The 15366-nt window shown below is 47.9% G+C and overlaps 1 protein-coding gene across 3 annotated transcripts; it reads right to left on the reverse strand.

Annotated features, from left to right (window-relative positions):
- Positions 1 to 2054: 2054 nt before the first annotated feature.
- On the reverse strand, positions 2055 to 13589 carry LOC108942259 (synaptotagmin-9-like). Of its 3 annotated transcripts, none has more exons than XM_018765439.2 (7): positions 13442 to 13589; positions 11441 to 11807; positions 10355 to 10895; positions 4648 to 4768; positions 3817 to 3955; positions 3507 to 3636; positions 2055 to 2705 (listed from the first exon to the last, which is right to left on the reverse strand). In XM_018765439.2, the coding sequence occupies exons 1-7, from the start codon at positions 13587 to 13589 to the stop codon at positions 2631 to 2633; spliced, it is 1521 nt and encodes a 506-aa protein (XP_018620955.2). In that variant the 3' UTR covers positions 2055 to 2630. The 3 variants fall into 3 exon arrangements, with proteins under 3 accessions (XP_018620955.2, XP_018620954.2, XP_018620956.2); XM_018765438.2 differs by having other exon boundaries at positions 3817 to 3988; XM_018765440.2 differs by lacking the exon at positions 2055 to 2705 and having other exon boundaries at positions 3549 to 3631; positions 3817 to 3988.
- Between the last annotated feature and the right edge of the window lie 1777 nt (positions 13590 to 15366).

Below are 15366 nucleotides of genomic sequence, written 5' to 3' on the forward strand. Positions count from 1 at the left end.
CACACTGGCTGAAACTGCTTGTCCCAAGCGGGGTCGCGACGAGCCGGAGCCTGACCCAGCAACGCCGGAGGGGGAGGGGACACACCCAGGATGGGACGCCAGTCTGTTGCAAAGCACCCCAAGCGGGACTCGAACCCCAGACCCACCAGAGAGCAGGCACAGGCCAAGCCCACTGCACCACCGCACCCCCCACTACACCAACTATATTATTATTATTATTATTACATATATGTTACATAAGATATATTATTATTTATTAATTATTATATATCAGGGGGGCGCGGTGGCGCAGTGGGTTGGACCGGGTCCTGCTCTCCAGTGGGTCTGGGGTTCGGGTCCCGCTTGGGGTGCCTTGCGACAGACTGGCGTCCCGTCCTGGGTGTGTCCCCTCCCCCTCTGGCCCTACGCCGTGTTGCTGGGTAGGCTCCGGTTCCCCGCGACCCCGTTTGGGACAAGCGGTTCTGAAAATGTGTGTGTGTGTGTATTATATATCATTAATATTTAACTATATATTATTATAACAAGGAAATTCTTGCAGTTACTGCATTCATTTGCAACACCCGTCTCTGATCTGCTACTCACTGCATCGTTTAAGTAAAACAAATCATACAGTCCCTCCTTGTGATATTGCTTTTCAAGCTAATATAATTCTATGCATTACAGGTTTTAAACTGACAGGTAAGGCTTTCCTTTGCCTTTTCAACTTCTTTTAGCACTTTATTTTTTATGGATCATTATTATGATTTTTTTTTTTTGCTATATGGTAACAATTTGGGGGGAGGGGGGGTCGGTGGCGCAGCGGTGCAGTGGGTTTGACTGGGTCCTGCTCTCCGATGATACATCCATCCTGGGTGTGTCTCCTCCCCCTACAGCCTTGCGCCCTGTGCTGCCGGGTTAGGCTTCGGCTCCCCACGACCCCGCACGGGACAAGCGGCTTCAGATGATTTGTGTGTGATGTGTGTGCGGTAATGATTTGTTTGTGAGCGGGCAATGGCTATAGAGAGCCGATGTGCGCAGGAGAAGCCGCACTCTGGGAGGGAACCCAGTGTCACCAAGGGCTGTATATTGTACCGAAACGTCTGTTTTCATAAGGCGTTTCTTGTGTGCATTGACTTCTCATTATGTAAATATTATGGGACAAATTACAAAGTACTGAGTCCGAATGTAATGTGAACACGTTATGTAAAGGAAACCTGTACTACGGCCCCACGGGCCGTGCTCTGTGTGTCGGTGTGTCAGAAACAGAAATTCATCTTCTCTGTCAGAAACTGTATTCATAATCATGTTTTCATTCATAAGATTGACCCGGAGGTGAATTTGCTTTGAAAAATGTGAAGCTCAGGTAACAGCTGGCTGTGATCCCCTTTGTTAAACAGCTGTGATCACGTCCAGCTCCGAAGCTGGATGACTTGAGTCTGAGATGAGTAATATTAATGAAGACCCACATGCATTATGGATATGGAATCAATTATTTATCCTGCTTTACAATGGACCTGGACGGAAATGTGTTCTGACTCTAATGGGCTCGACCAAACAAAACGAGTGCATTACTACATTAGGCAGGATATACATTTCTGCCCTGTGGTGGCACTTAGGTTCCAGTTTGTTTTAACATCTTTTATTTATTTATTTATTTGTTTGCTTATTTATTTATTTATTTATTCAAGTGCCAAAGCAGCTATCTGACCTGTGGCGTTCTGCAAACGGCATCATCCCAAAATTTCCAAGCCTCCAGCCGGCTGAACTGATGCTTCACGCTGCGATACGGATCAAATTCTCCTTCGTTTATCTTGCTTATTACATTTCGGTGCATTAAACGTTTTTTTTTTTTTTTTTTTTTTTAAACACAGCTGATTGTGCTCACAGGGACACGTACGAGATTTTCTGATTGCCTTGCTTTTGTGCCAAATAAGCTGAGGAACAAATGGACGTGTGCTGGAGCATCGGCGCCTTGACAAATATTCAGGAAATTTTAATACAAAGCAGAGAAATGAAGATTTTCAGATCATCGACTCTGTTTAGTGGTTCAGTTGATCACCAGTGGGCCTGTGAGAGACGGTCGGTGGTTCAGTCCACAGCCAGAGCTGCAGAACAGTCATCAGTGAGTGAGAAACATCAGCAGTTGTTCATAATGTTTTAATTGGAAACATTAAAAATGATATTTCATACATGATGCCTATAAATAAACTGTGGTACGGCAGTTAATGTGCGTCACTTTAATACATTTTCACATCGTATCGTTGAAAGAAAACGAAGAAAACAAAGAAGCGAAGGGAGTTCTCCGGAATGAAAACAGTTCATGCACCAAAGTCAAAGGTTCAAGCTAACGAAGCGAAGATATTATGGAATAAGACGACAGTATAAAAACTGCTGTTTAAACCCAAAGCTTCACTGGAAAATTCAGGATATTTTATCTTAAGAAGGAGATAAAACGAAGACGATACCATGCAACTGAATGCGTTGTTTGTCACCATGCAAAATAAATAAAAAAAGAGGCACAGAGGTCGTGTTTCTCTGAACGTGTTTTCCTAGTTTATGACCGTTGCTATATTCAAAGGTCTCTTCTTCATCACACAGTTGGGCTCAGTCTTCTTTCCCCCTTTGCTCACGCTGCTTTACTGCTGGTCCGGCTATGGTGACGGAGGTATTTTTAGGGAGCTGTAGGACCCACCTTGACTCCCACCTGTGGTCCCCTGGCCCGCCCACTGAACGAGAGCAACAAACAACCAATCAGGTGACAGGATGGGGAATTTAAAAAAAAAAAGCGCTGATAGAGGACTGCGGTCAATCCGGTCTAACGGTAAGGGGACCGGATGAGGGGTATAGCTGGAACGTTGCAGCATGAAGAACAAAAAGTTTGGATTCGGTTATTTAACGAGAAGCATTTTCCAAAGATTTTTCCAAACATTTGCCTTTCTAACAAAGGATAAAAACACCAGGCAGATTGATTTATTCACTAGGATCTGTCAAGGTCTCACATTCAGCTTTAAATAAGCAAAAAATATGCCGGAAGAGATTTAACATTTTCATTAACTTTGAGCGACACTAAAATTAAAATTTGAAATGGCAAATACGTCGTCTTCACAAATTCCTACTTAATGTCGACTACTGATCGATTCGACACGTGCTGCGTTCCTCATCTTGTTTTTGATCACCAACAATCACAAACACCAGGCAAGAGCTGTAAACGCAAATTGCAGCAAAGCATGCAAATTATATTAATCTGGTCTGACACTGTTGCTCAGTTTGGGTGCTCTTTGCTGCCAACTAATGGCTGGACGTGGGAATGACAGTAACATTTGCTCCACCTTAAACAAATTTTTGAAAAGACAAGGATGAAGATAGAATTTAAATTAATAGAATTTATTCTGGAAATCCGTAACTTAAACGTTTATAAAAACGAGCACCCAACGTATTATTTTCAATTATTTTGTCTGTGAATACACAAAGCATGATTGCCAGACATTAAAGTCCATTAAACCATCGCTGCTGTGCTTCAGCCTCACCTCAACTAGCGGGTGCCAGTGTGCGATGGGCTTGCGTGGGTACGTCAGCATCTCGTTCCAGTGATGGTGTCCCAGGCTGTCCCCCTCGCTGCCCACCCGGCACACGCCGATGACCTCATTGTGACCTACACTGTGAAAAGGCACCGACCGGTTCTCAGCCAAGGCAGAGCACGCCCACCACCCAGCACCCCACGTACTTTTACAGACGTTCTTCGGCCAACGGTCCCGCCCCTGCAGCACGAAAGCGACGAACGCCCACAGTAGAGTTTACATTAAAGGAAAAAATGCATTGAAAATGAAGGATTCTCACCGGTCATAGTCCATTACGGCTATTAAAAGGCTGATCTGATCAATGTTTTCTGGAGGGACGTCGAACACTATTGCTTCGTTGTAGACGGGATTTAGCGTGTTCCTTTTGGTTGACGTCTTTCTCTTCTTTAACCGCCGTCCTTCACACATTAAAGAGACTTTCACGTAAGGATCTAGAGGGAAACAAGCAACGCGGCGGCACCAGGGGAGAAGAGGCAGACAGAGAGGGTGAAAAGTCGGGATGTGGGCTGTAATGCTGGTAGCTCTGTGGCTCTTTGCTACTCTGTGTAGAGTTCCAGTATTTATAATAACATTTAAAATACCACCTTACATTATCAGAGGAAGGGCTGTAATTAACATTTTGCAGAACAGAACCGCAAAAATCAACAAGATCATTAAGAAAGGCTATTTAATCCAACCAAGCACACATGGTGACCCTCTGGCAGGCATAACAGTCATTATCGTTTATTACACACACACACACACACACACATTGTCTGAAGCCGCATGTCCCAAGCTGGGTTGCGGCGAGCTGGAGCCGAACCTGGCAATACAGGGCGCAAGGCTGGAGGGGGGAGGGGACACACCCAGGACGGGATGCCAGTCCATCACAAGGCACCCCAAGTGGGACTCAAACCCCAGACCCACCGGAGAGCAGGCCCTGGCCAAACCCACCACACCACTGCACCCCCCTATCATTTATTAATAACTTTCAATTTTGCGATTAGTCAGCTGATGTCTTATTTCAGTGGTATGAGATATTGAAAACAGTGGACACGGCTTGGCACTTTGGTGCCACAGCAGTGACCTGCAATTCAGTCCTGACACTCACCAGATGCTCCAGTGATGTCCATGGCCTTCAGGTTCCTGGCCTTGATGATGGTGATGGTGAGTCGCCCGGCAGTGGGAAGGTAGCAGAGCGAGAACATGAGGTCCCCCAGATCTACATTGTCCTGGAAGTCAGAGCAGCACAGCACACCAAGGTAAACTTACCAAACAGGGTCGATGGCACCGCAATTCTGTCAACCCATCAGCTGTATCAAGGTGAAATTGGCAGGTAAGAGGTGAGACTGAAGCTCCATATCTTTCACCTCCACAACAAAGTGGATGACACTGTCCCACCAATCTGGGCAACCAAGAACCAGGGTAGATTTAGTGACTGTTAATGTCCACCCTGGGCTATCCTAGGTCTGGTTTCAAATAAATCACACGGTAGCAGGACTACAGAACACAGAAAACCAGCGGAAACCTCAAGAATCCAGTTTGTTTGGTCAACAGGAAGTCCTGACATCAATACAGTAGAGCTCTTGCCAAATGGGGATTTGTTCTTGAAATCTGAAGACAGTGTACTGCTAAAAGGACTTCTGGGTCCTAAGCCAACCCCTCCTCCCTCCGCATGTTTAAACAAGTAGAGTCCACCTCCTTAGACCCCAGCTGGGTCCACCCTCTTAAAGAGAGAAAACCAGAAGCACTTCCTCTGACAGTCAGTAGTAAAGCAAATAAGGATATGAGTGGCAGCTGAGAGGTTGTTGGTTCAAATCCCACCCTTTCCTTTCCATTAGCAGTAGGGCCAGAGGTTGTGTAGAGGTTAGAGCTACTATCAACTACTGAAAGGACCCAGGGTCACTGCCAGCTGTAATACCCAAGAATAAGGCGTTTACCTTTAATTGAGGCAGTAAAAATACCCTGCTATATAAATAAATGAGTAAGTATATAAATAAAAGAACAAATAAATGAATAAGTAACTTGACAAGAAGTCAGTTGCCTGACCATCACAGCCTCAACACAGGGGTCAAGCTCACCGTGGTACCGAATGCGGTAAACTCACTGGTACGTTGCCAGTGTAGCCGTTTCAAATCTTTGTCCCGTCCTACACTGAACACCACAGGGCTGGTGTAAAACTACGTTTTCACATCGCTTTTCAAGGCAATCAGATCCTCTGTGGGATGAACTTGGCAGCAGCTGCTGTTTGAGTTCTCGTTTTTATGAAGTTTTTCTGGCACCGACGCTCCCCAAGTACCACGCAGCCCCCGGAAGGATCCGGCGAGCAGAACGACTTCTCATTTGGCATTTATTAGTGCTGCGGAGAATGGCACTTTGCAGCACATGATGGAGCCCAGAGTTTATTGTCATGGACAAATTTCTGGAACGGCTCTGAGAACCAAGATCAGTACAAACCATATCTTCAGCGTAGCTGTCAGTGTGGTGTCGTCTTCTGCGAAACTGTCGAGGAATATTTTCTATCTCAAAAGACAGTTGGGATAAAAATGACTAAAAATTAAGTGAAGACAGAGACTTTCATTAATATGTAGTATTATAGTATAAAACAGTATGTAGTATAAAAGCCCAGACCACTTTTAAAGGGCTCCGAGCGGAGTGTTTACTCCAGCCAGAGATTTGCCGTGTCACGGTTCTGCTCAGATTAGGAAAAGTGATGCTCGTGTCAGTAAAGCTGCTCCCTGGCCTGACGTTTAGGACAGCAAAGGTGCAAGACTGATTCATTTTGGGAAGACTGCCTCCGCAATCTTACCTTCACTGTGGCACTCCCTCCACCTCAGCGCAATGACGGACACTTGCAGCTAATCAGGGGACGAGCGTATAAAAGGAAAGCGCGGAACGCACACAAATGCGGAACCTTGTTCAGCCTCGTTACTCCCTCGTGCTGCTTGTGTTAGCTCTCCTGACCTCCCTGATTCCTAGTACCTGCTCTTTCGTCCTCGTCCTGCTCCTCGTCTGCAACTTCCTGGATTACCACGACCTTTCGCCTGTGTTGCGGATTACGATTCTCGGATTCTCCCTTCGGATTTCGTTCGCACATCGGCGAACATTTGCCTCTTCACTCGACATGTCTTCGGGATTGCCCTCTGTGAAACCTTCCTGCGCTCCGCACTTGGGTCCGGCACCCCCACTCCCGGAGGATGCCGTGACACACTTAACCTATATGGTTAAGACGTGTGCATAATACGGACGATTCAAGGTTCAGGAGGACCTCTGCTGTTTTTTTGTCCAAATCTAATATTTTAAGTCTCCTTAAAAAGGGTCTAAAATCGAGAACCAGTCAGTTTCCGGTTTTGGCCCCATTGTGGTGGAATGAGCTCCCTCTGTCCCTCGGAGCTGCTGAATCCCGCCCAGCATTCAAGAAGGGTCTCAAACCCATCTCTTTCAGAGCCTCTTCTCTCCTAGCAGCTCCATAAATGAGTCCAGCACCACCTGCTATGATTATCTGGTAATTTACTATTTGAGTACCACTGCACTAGGCAGGCAGCTACTTGAGGGATGTAAATCAGCAACACGGGGGTGTCAGACAGACGAGCCGTGCGTCGATAATCCTGCGTCTATTTCTAAAGCTCTTCATCTGTTGCTGATGCACTTTTATTTACTATGAGCTGTGTGTCACTTGGGAGAGAAGGCATGTTAAATTAATAAATGTAAATTTTGACATTATACGCTGCTATTCCTGCTTGGCCCGTTACATTAATTGTGGACCGAGGAGAAGCTCAACATGAGTCCTATCCAGAGTTCTTCAGTCTTTAACAGAACTCCACAGAAAGATCTCTTCACCCATAGCTCGTAACGTACAAAGGCATGTTACGTTATGTTACGTTACGTTACAGTACCTCCAGGAAGCGACCAGGTGTTGGGCAGCAACAGGCGGACTTATGGTTTTTGTTTACACTTCCACCCCCGTGCTGGAAAAACAGAACTCCAGCCAAATAAATTAGTAAAATGGAGTTTGGATCCAACACATCCTCTAAAATGCACAAATACACCTAAAAAATAACCAAGAATCTGAAAGGTAAAACACACAATCATCCTCAAACCCCGCTTCTGGCAAAGACTGAAAAAGAGGCCCGATCCGGACCTGGGCTCCACCCTGTCGCAACGATCGCCCTACAGCGTGATTGTTACATCAACATTTTCCACACAGAAAACAATGAAATAAACCTGTCCAGCAGAAATATTTAGAGAAATATAGCCAATAACTCCATCCTAATAATATTTTCTTGTTTTGTTCAAATGATCATGTATGCAGCATGGGATTACAGGCAGCATAGACTAATAGGAATTCTGCGCCATGGATAAGCACGTATACAATGTTCAGTTTCACGCGTGTGGTCAATTTTAGACGTAACCCGCTGTGTGCAGCATGTTTGAGGTCAACATGGGCTCACCCTGGTATAGCAGCTGTTCTACATGGGTCCACGCACGTGCCGGGTTCGTGCGCCGTTTCCATGCAACGCTTTACCTCCGGCGTCACCATCTGCAGGAGTCTGGTTCACGCCAATCTGCACCAGCTGCAACAAATGTGTAAATAATACACTGCTGCTGGGGTTTTGTACCACTATTCAGGCTTCCCCTGCCTTACAGATGTAGGTCATCCCTTTGTGTTCATTGAGAAGACTCATCATAAAAAATTTACTTCTCTGAGTGTGTTTTTATGTTATTTCATGTTTATATTCAAAGGGGGACCTGGGGGAATAAGTTATTTTATGTTTAATGTTCATTTGTGGGGGGGTACGATGGCGCAGTGGGTTGGACCGGGTCCTGCTCTCCAGTGGGTCTGGGGTTCGAGTCCCGCTTGGGGTGCCTTGCGACGGACTGGCGTCCCGTCCTGGGTGTGTCCCCTCCCCCTCTGGCCTTACGCCCTGTGTTGCCGGGTAGGCTCCGGTTCCCCGCTACCCCGTATGGGACGAGCGGTTCAGAAAACGTGTGTGTGTGTGTTCATTTGTGGACATATTTTACAGTAAAAGACCATTTTTCTAGCTCCATTACATCATCTCCTCTGCATTTCTGTTGTTTCTCTATGGTGAGGTGTTGGTGCAAAATGTGAATGTGAACTGATTTAAGTTCACACCTGAGAGCAGGTACCTAGCTAGATTTGGACTAACAGGTTCCACTAAGACTTTTTATGATGCTGGAAATTGTTATAATATTGGAGAGGCTGAAGGAAGAAACAACCTCCCAGGAATTGTTATGAGCACAGTGGATCCATCCACCACCTTCCTTTCGTCCCAGCTGTGCTATTAGCCATCCTTCCGCAGACAGTGAGACACACAGCATGTGTTTTGGATCATTGTCCTGTTGGAAAACCCGTAATGGATTCACCTTCAGTTTTTTGACCGACTGCCATGCCCACACCATCAGCATAACCAGATACAGCTGGGACCCGGCAAGATAAAAGGCAGAAGTGAACGGAAAAGGACGTGGAACCTTATTCGCCAACTGCTCACTCATCCTGAGTCAGCTTACCTATCGCTTCTGCTCCTTGTTCCACCTCCCGAGTCCATCTCCCGAAACCCCTTCCGTTCTGTGACCTGATCAGTTTTCTCGTGTTTGACCTGTTGCCTGTGTTCACCGACCACGATTCTGGATTTCCTGGTGTACGACGTTTGCAGTCCGAAGACCCAAGCCTGTCCCTGACTACGGTTCCGGTCCAGCCCCCGAATAAATTCCTGTGCACTCCGCAATTGAGTCCGCCTTCTCCTTCCCAGACGAAACCATGGCACCGACGGCCAACATTCTACATGTTCTACTCCGGCATTCTCTGGTACATTGTAGAATTCATGGCCAGCTGACCACTCCTTAAAGCAACAAGGCAGCCCTGAGCTATCATGCTCCCACCACCGTTTTTTACAGTTGGTATGAGATTCTTGTTCTGAAGGGTGGTGTTTGGTTTACCTGGCGTCTGGATGTACAACCAAATAATTCTACAGCTGACTCATCTGTCCAGAGCAGATAGTTCCAGAAGTCACGTTTTAAACCCAGGTGATCTCAAACAAACTTCAAATGTCTGTTAATGCTCTTTTTGAAAGTAGGTGCTTCTTTCTTCCAAAGCTTCCTTTAAGAGTGAGGGTTTTATCATGCTGACTTCTTCACACTGACATTGACTGTGGAAGCAGATGCCTGGTCTTTTGACACTGACCTGGAGTTCCTGGAGACACCTTGGAGCATCGTTCAGTCCGTGCGTGGGCTTTTTGTAAATATGGATTTTTTTTCACAGTGGAATGATGGAATTACAAATACTGAAATGATTCTTGTGTTTTTTCTTCAACGCAGGGGCATCAACGATTTTTTTTCTCATGCCCTCTTGGTGCTCTGTTGACCTCGACATGATGTATTCCCACTCAGCAATATGCTTACTTCAAAATACATTTCTCGTCTTTGTTCAAACATGGGCCAGCTTTCCATTGGCTATCAGATCTTTTGAACCTGTTCTGGTGCAGCAGGGGCAAATTATAATCAGTGGAGCAGACGTTGAGAAGTAACGTACACCCACTCTTTACCCTTCAGAACATGGCAATTCTGCTGAATTTTGTTCAATAAATAATTGCAGTGCATAAAAATTTGCAGTATTATTCATTAAAAGTGGTCACCATAACATATGTAATCACATATAATGTAGTTTTAATAATATATGAAGTACATATTGATATACTGTATTTAAAACGACAAAACTTTCCAGGGGAAGAATGAGCTTTTTTTACATTGCTGTGTAGCTGAAATGTACTTTGAAGCATCAAACACACGAACCAACCTACCGTCTTGACATGCTGGATGTCCCTGCAGAGCCTGGTTTCACTCAGAATGTCAGGCAGCTCTAATAAGTTCTCCACCACCACCTGGCCGATAATATCATGGCGGGAGAACCTGTCGAAGTCGTAGACGCTGAAGTGCAGCTTGCGCGATGTCAGCTCAGCGTACGGCACTGGGAAGAGGAACACCTCATCGAACACCGGGTTCAGAGTCTTGCGATGCACCTTGGTCTGGTGCTTGGTCTTACGGTCCGGGAGCAGGTAGATCTTTACATAAGGGTCCGAGCTGCCTGAAAAGTCTTTGGCTGGTAGGTCCAGAGCCTTGTGGATCTTCACAATGAGCTGCTCCAAGTCAAGGTCGTATTTCAGCATGAAGTACAACTGGCCACAGCTGTCCCCTTGCTGGCTGTCCTCGCTGTCCACCGAACGCTGCTTGTAGAGCTCAGGCTTTATCGTACCCAGACCCGTCAGGGAGTCCTGCCTCTGAAACTGGGCCACGCTGAAGTCTGGGTTGGACAGGTTCATCTGCCTGCGGATGGAGATGTGCCTGGAGATGGAGCAGAGAGTGCTATTAGGGTAGAGTGTCCTTAAGGCTCTCCTATTTGTAGTCTCACTGCTTGGTGGTCATGAAGAACCCATCTGACTTTCAACATGCCTTCACTATAAGAATTAGATCACACCCTGGTCCATTTCTTCATGTGGTCTTCACTGTTGAATGCAAACCTGGCCCCCTAGAGCTTGCATTCATTCTAGAGTTCAGTCAGAAAATGGTCTCTAACTCTGCCTTTGCTCAAACACCCAGCAACCAGACAGCCCTCAATCTGCCTTAACTTTAGAGTAACATTAGAGGTTGGAGGTCAACTCAGCTTTGTTCTCAGATGAGGAACAGCGAGGGACACTGAGAAGAAGAGAGGGACAGTATGGGAAAATGAGGAGAAATGAAGGGGAGAAGGACAGTGAGGAACACTGAGGGTCAGTGAAGGACAGTGAGAAACAATGAGGGTCAGTGAAGGACAGTGAGAAACAATGAGGGACAGTAAGGGACAGTGAGGGACAGTGAGAAATGGTGGCAGGGAAGTGAGTATAACTGACCTCACTGAGGATGTGGGCTCGGTGCTTTGTCGCTGCACGCGCCGGTGGGGGACACAGTTTTCCCTTGTCTTGGACTGGCTCTCCATCGGGATGTCCGGTGAGGTGTGACTGATCTTCATGGCTGACTCCGGCACACTTTCCGGCACGGGCGAAGCCGGTTTCACGCAGTCCTCGCTGTACTCATGGTCTCCGGTCTCCACGTCGCTGTGGACGGCCTGCGTCTCCACCTGGCTGTGCTTGGTGCAGGGAGAGAGGCTGCGCTCCCTCCATGGCACCCAGCACAGCTTCCAGGAGACAAAGAGTGAGACCCCAAAGAGGGCCAGGCCACAGGCTGTCACCACCAATGAAAGGAGACTCACAGAAACATCTAGAAGATGGAGAGAGCAGGGCGTCAGCACCGGGAAAATATTCGGCTGTACAAATACACATTTGTTTGGGAAAAAAAACATCTGTTCGGATATAATAAACGACACCACGCTGATGCCGCAGTGTTGCTCCACTAATATCATAAACAGTTAGTCATAAAGGAGGGGTGCGGTGGTGCAGGTGGCTTGGCCGGGTCCTGCTCTCTGGTGGGTCTGGGGTTCAAGTCCCGCTTGGGGTGCCTTGTGGTGGACTGGTGTCCCGTCCTGGGTGTATCCCCTCGTGCCCTGTGTTGCCAGGTTAGGCTCTGGCTCGGTGAGATCCCGCTTGGGACAAGTGGCTTCAGCCTGTGTGTGTGTGTGTGTGTGTGTGTGTGTGTGTGTGTGTGTGAGTTAGTCAGTCATCAGAAATTTCAGTCTGACTCAGACACCACCTCCCCACCCTGGGAGACACCCCTCACAGAAGCTTAACACTGGGGGTTCAACCTGCCAGACTGGTAAAGTGAATCTTGAACCAATCTCCAGACTATAGTCTGGTAACTAACCAATAACTTTGAATAAAATAAAGAAAAATTAACAGATAAAAAGGCTTTCTGCAACTAATCATAATGCACAGACCTTATGACGCAAAGCAGCCAGGTACATGTTGAGGTTTATTCTCAACGAATAAGGAGATCAGGGGCACCCCCCCCCCCCAAAAGCGAACCGGGGGGTCGCGCACTCTGCGTGACGCTCCGCACTAAACATCTCCGGAGTTTAAAAAAAAAAAAAAAAAAATGTTCCCATTAATTTTTAAATGTCTTCCTGAGAACTTCATCAATATTCATCGGCGAAAATGAAAAGAGCAAAAGCGGAGAGCGGCCGGGACTGGAGCGACTTTTCTCCCCTTTGTTTCCTCGCCTCTCTCACCTTCTTCCGAGATGAACGTCGCGGAAAAGGCGAAAAGTGGCCCCGAGCTCCAAAGCAGAACAAAACGTCGAATTTTATACACCCTGATCTTACTCTTTCTGTTCTGTAAAACAGAACTATAAGGAGCACGTGATCCACGCACCTTAATGCAGGGAAAAGGAGGAAATGAAGGAAATTCTGAGTTTCCTCTTTCTTTGTCTCAAACAAAGCCCCCACATCATGAATCAAGCAAGGGAAGCAGTGCAGTTCATCCCTCCATCCCTCCGCGAACCACAGACCATCCATCGCATCTCCATTTATTGACATTAATATGAAACACTTTTCTTTGACAGCACCTCACCTTTGCTGCACGCGCTCGCCGCAGCAGGTGTCGGGCTTCACGCGCGCGCCCGGCGGCGCAGATCAGCGGAACCCGAAACCGAAGGTATGAATCAGAGGGGTAACAACAAGGACCCCCCCCCCAATCCCACCCGCCCCCAGTATTAAAGTTATGCACTAGAAGGAAGCGAGGCACTGGACTTGCGAACGAGGAACGACCCCAGTACCAAAGTTACGAACAGAGAAGGAAGCCCAACCCTGATATATGAACCAGGAGGAGCCTCGGTGCTCAAGTTATGAAAGAGCAATATGAAAATGCTGCGCGAGAAGGAAGCCCGATATTAAAGTTGGGAAGGGGGTGGAAGCCCAGCACCCGCGTCCGGAAAGGACCACTTCGAGAGCGCTCCGTTACCTGGGTCCGAGCGGCTCGGTCGGGACACCTCTCGGAGGTGGAAGATGAAGTCGGAGCAGAGGTCGTTCCGCACCTCGCCCGTCGAGCACAGGTCCGAGAGCAGCCGCAGCGCCTTCACACACATCTGCTCCTCTCTCAGGGCGGACATCTCAGCATCCCAGCATCCTCGGGGGGGGGGGGGGGGGTCGGGGGGCGGCTCCCGCACCACTTCACTGAGCCCGAGCCGCGGTCTACCCCCCCCCGCGCCCCCCGAGCCCCGAAAATTGGCAGCACGGAGGAGGAGCGAAACACCGGAGAGACGAACGGGGAGACGAAGACAAGACGCGACTGAGCTGCCGCGGCGCACGCGGGCTGCTGACCACGCGCCGACCTCGCGCCGGCCGCGACGCTGTCCACGCGAGTCCCGGCGCCGAAGTGCGCGCGGCTCCGCGACTGCGGCTCTGGGGCGTCGGCGCGCTCGCGCTGCCGTGCGCACCGCGGTTCACGCCGTGGTCCACGCGGTCCTCGGCGTTCATCCGTTCGCGGTCCCTCCTCCTCCCCGAGACAGCAGCAGAGCAGCGTGGAAACGTGTCGTGGAAAGAGCCCTGGGCTGGGGCTGAGCGCGCCTCGCCGAGAAAAGTTTCAGTTTTTGTAACAATACGAAACAATATGAAATACATGTTGCATAACCTCGATCGAGGGTACAGCCGCAGCGGGAAGGGGTTTCAGACCCAGGTCTTTTGACTGCAGCTCTAACCACTGCGCCACCTGCTGCCCCAGCTCTTACGAACCTCTGCAAACTTAAAGCTGGCCCATGGACCCCTGATTGTTCTTACCTGCTAATAAAAACGCCTTACAGCAGCAAAGTGCGAGCAAGTTTGATGCTGATACATTACAGAACATTTAGAAATATATAAAAAGTAGTATTTTTCTGAAAATTTTCCATTGTAGTTTTTCATACATTAAAATTCATAACTGCATTTCTGCAGAATTCCTTGTGTTGTAGCTCTTTCGGTCGTTTTGTTGCTATTGGGTGTAAAGCAGCTGAGAGAAAACCATGGCTCTTGGAAGACCATGGCTCTGCGGTCAGTAGTGGAAACGACAAAAGCTCTTACCATCCGCTGCCTTCGTACCAGACATGTGCTTGCTGTACTCGGTCAAAACAGTTGCTCCAGACCCTGAGGTCATCTTGCGGAAAATAACGACAGAAAACCAGACGAAACAGCTCGTGAAGCTGGGAAAACTCACCCAGTTTGGTAACGACTTACTCTCCGCTGTGCAACGAACCTTAACGGCTCAGTGCGACGTCAAAGTCGTCAATAAATCATGAAATAACCCTCAAGCACCTGGGAGCACCTGGTACCTTCAGGTAGTGAAGGCTCCTCAGTATCCGATATCGAAAACACAAAACAATACAATTCGCTTCATAAGCAAACTAAATTATGGATAAAAATGGATAAATAATGTAAATACAGTGATGCCCTTCGGCATGAGACGGGGAGGGGGCGTGGTGTGCTGTCAGCATCAGGCCACATGCTGATGGATATGAAACATATACCCCACCTTGGGTTGCACACACTCACTTCAGCATCTAGCCTGGCTGGACGCATCCAGAAATACCTCACAGAAACTGGGAGTGTGATAAAGAATACCCTAACCCCCCCCATCCCACCCCACACCATCATGGTGCCCCTACAGGTGCAAAAATAAACCCTCCTTGAAGAACAAGTGCACTACAGGTGTGGCGAGACAGGGAGCGCTCGCAAGGAGAAAGAAGATGTGACGGAATGATCTCCATACCCTGGTATCCATAGCAACCAGAGACAAAGGCGCCTTAAGGCGAATCTCCTTGAAGAAATGTCCGTGATCTTTGCTAAATCACAAGCGGAATGGAGTAAAATGTATTATACTTCACTTAGCCCCAAACTCCACTGCTGAAAGGCTGC

This window comes from Scleropages formosus, chromosome 5, assembly GCF_900964775.1.
Source record: "Scleropages formosus chromosome 5, fSclFor1.1, whole genome shotgun sequence".
Classification (NCBI taxonomy): Eukaryota; Metazoa; Chordata; class Actinopteri; order Osteoglossiformes; family Osteoglossidae; genus Scleropages; species Scleropages formosus.

Bases quoted from the DNA above. Each gene is read 5' to 3' on its own strand.
- LOC108942259 (XM_018765438.2), bottom strand. From the start codon at position 13,589: ATGTCCGCCCTGAGAGAGGAGCAGATGTGTGTGAAGGCGCTGCGGCTG. The intron at 4,769-10,354 runs GTAGGTTGGTTC...TCTGACTTCCAG, and splicing joins ACATCCAGCATGTCAAGACG to GACAATGTAGATCTGGGGGA. The intron at 3,989-4,647 runs GTGAGTGTCAGG...GTTTCCCTCTAG, and splicing joins GGACATCACTGGAGCATCTG to ATCCTTACGTGAAAGTCTCT.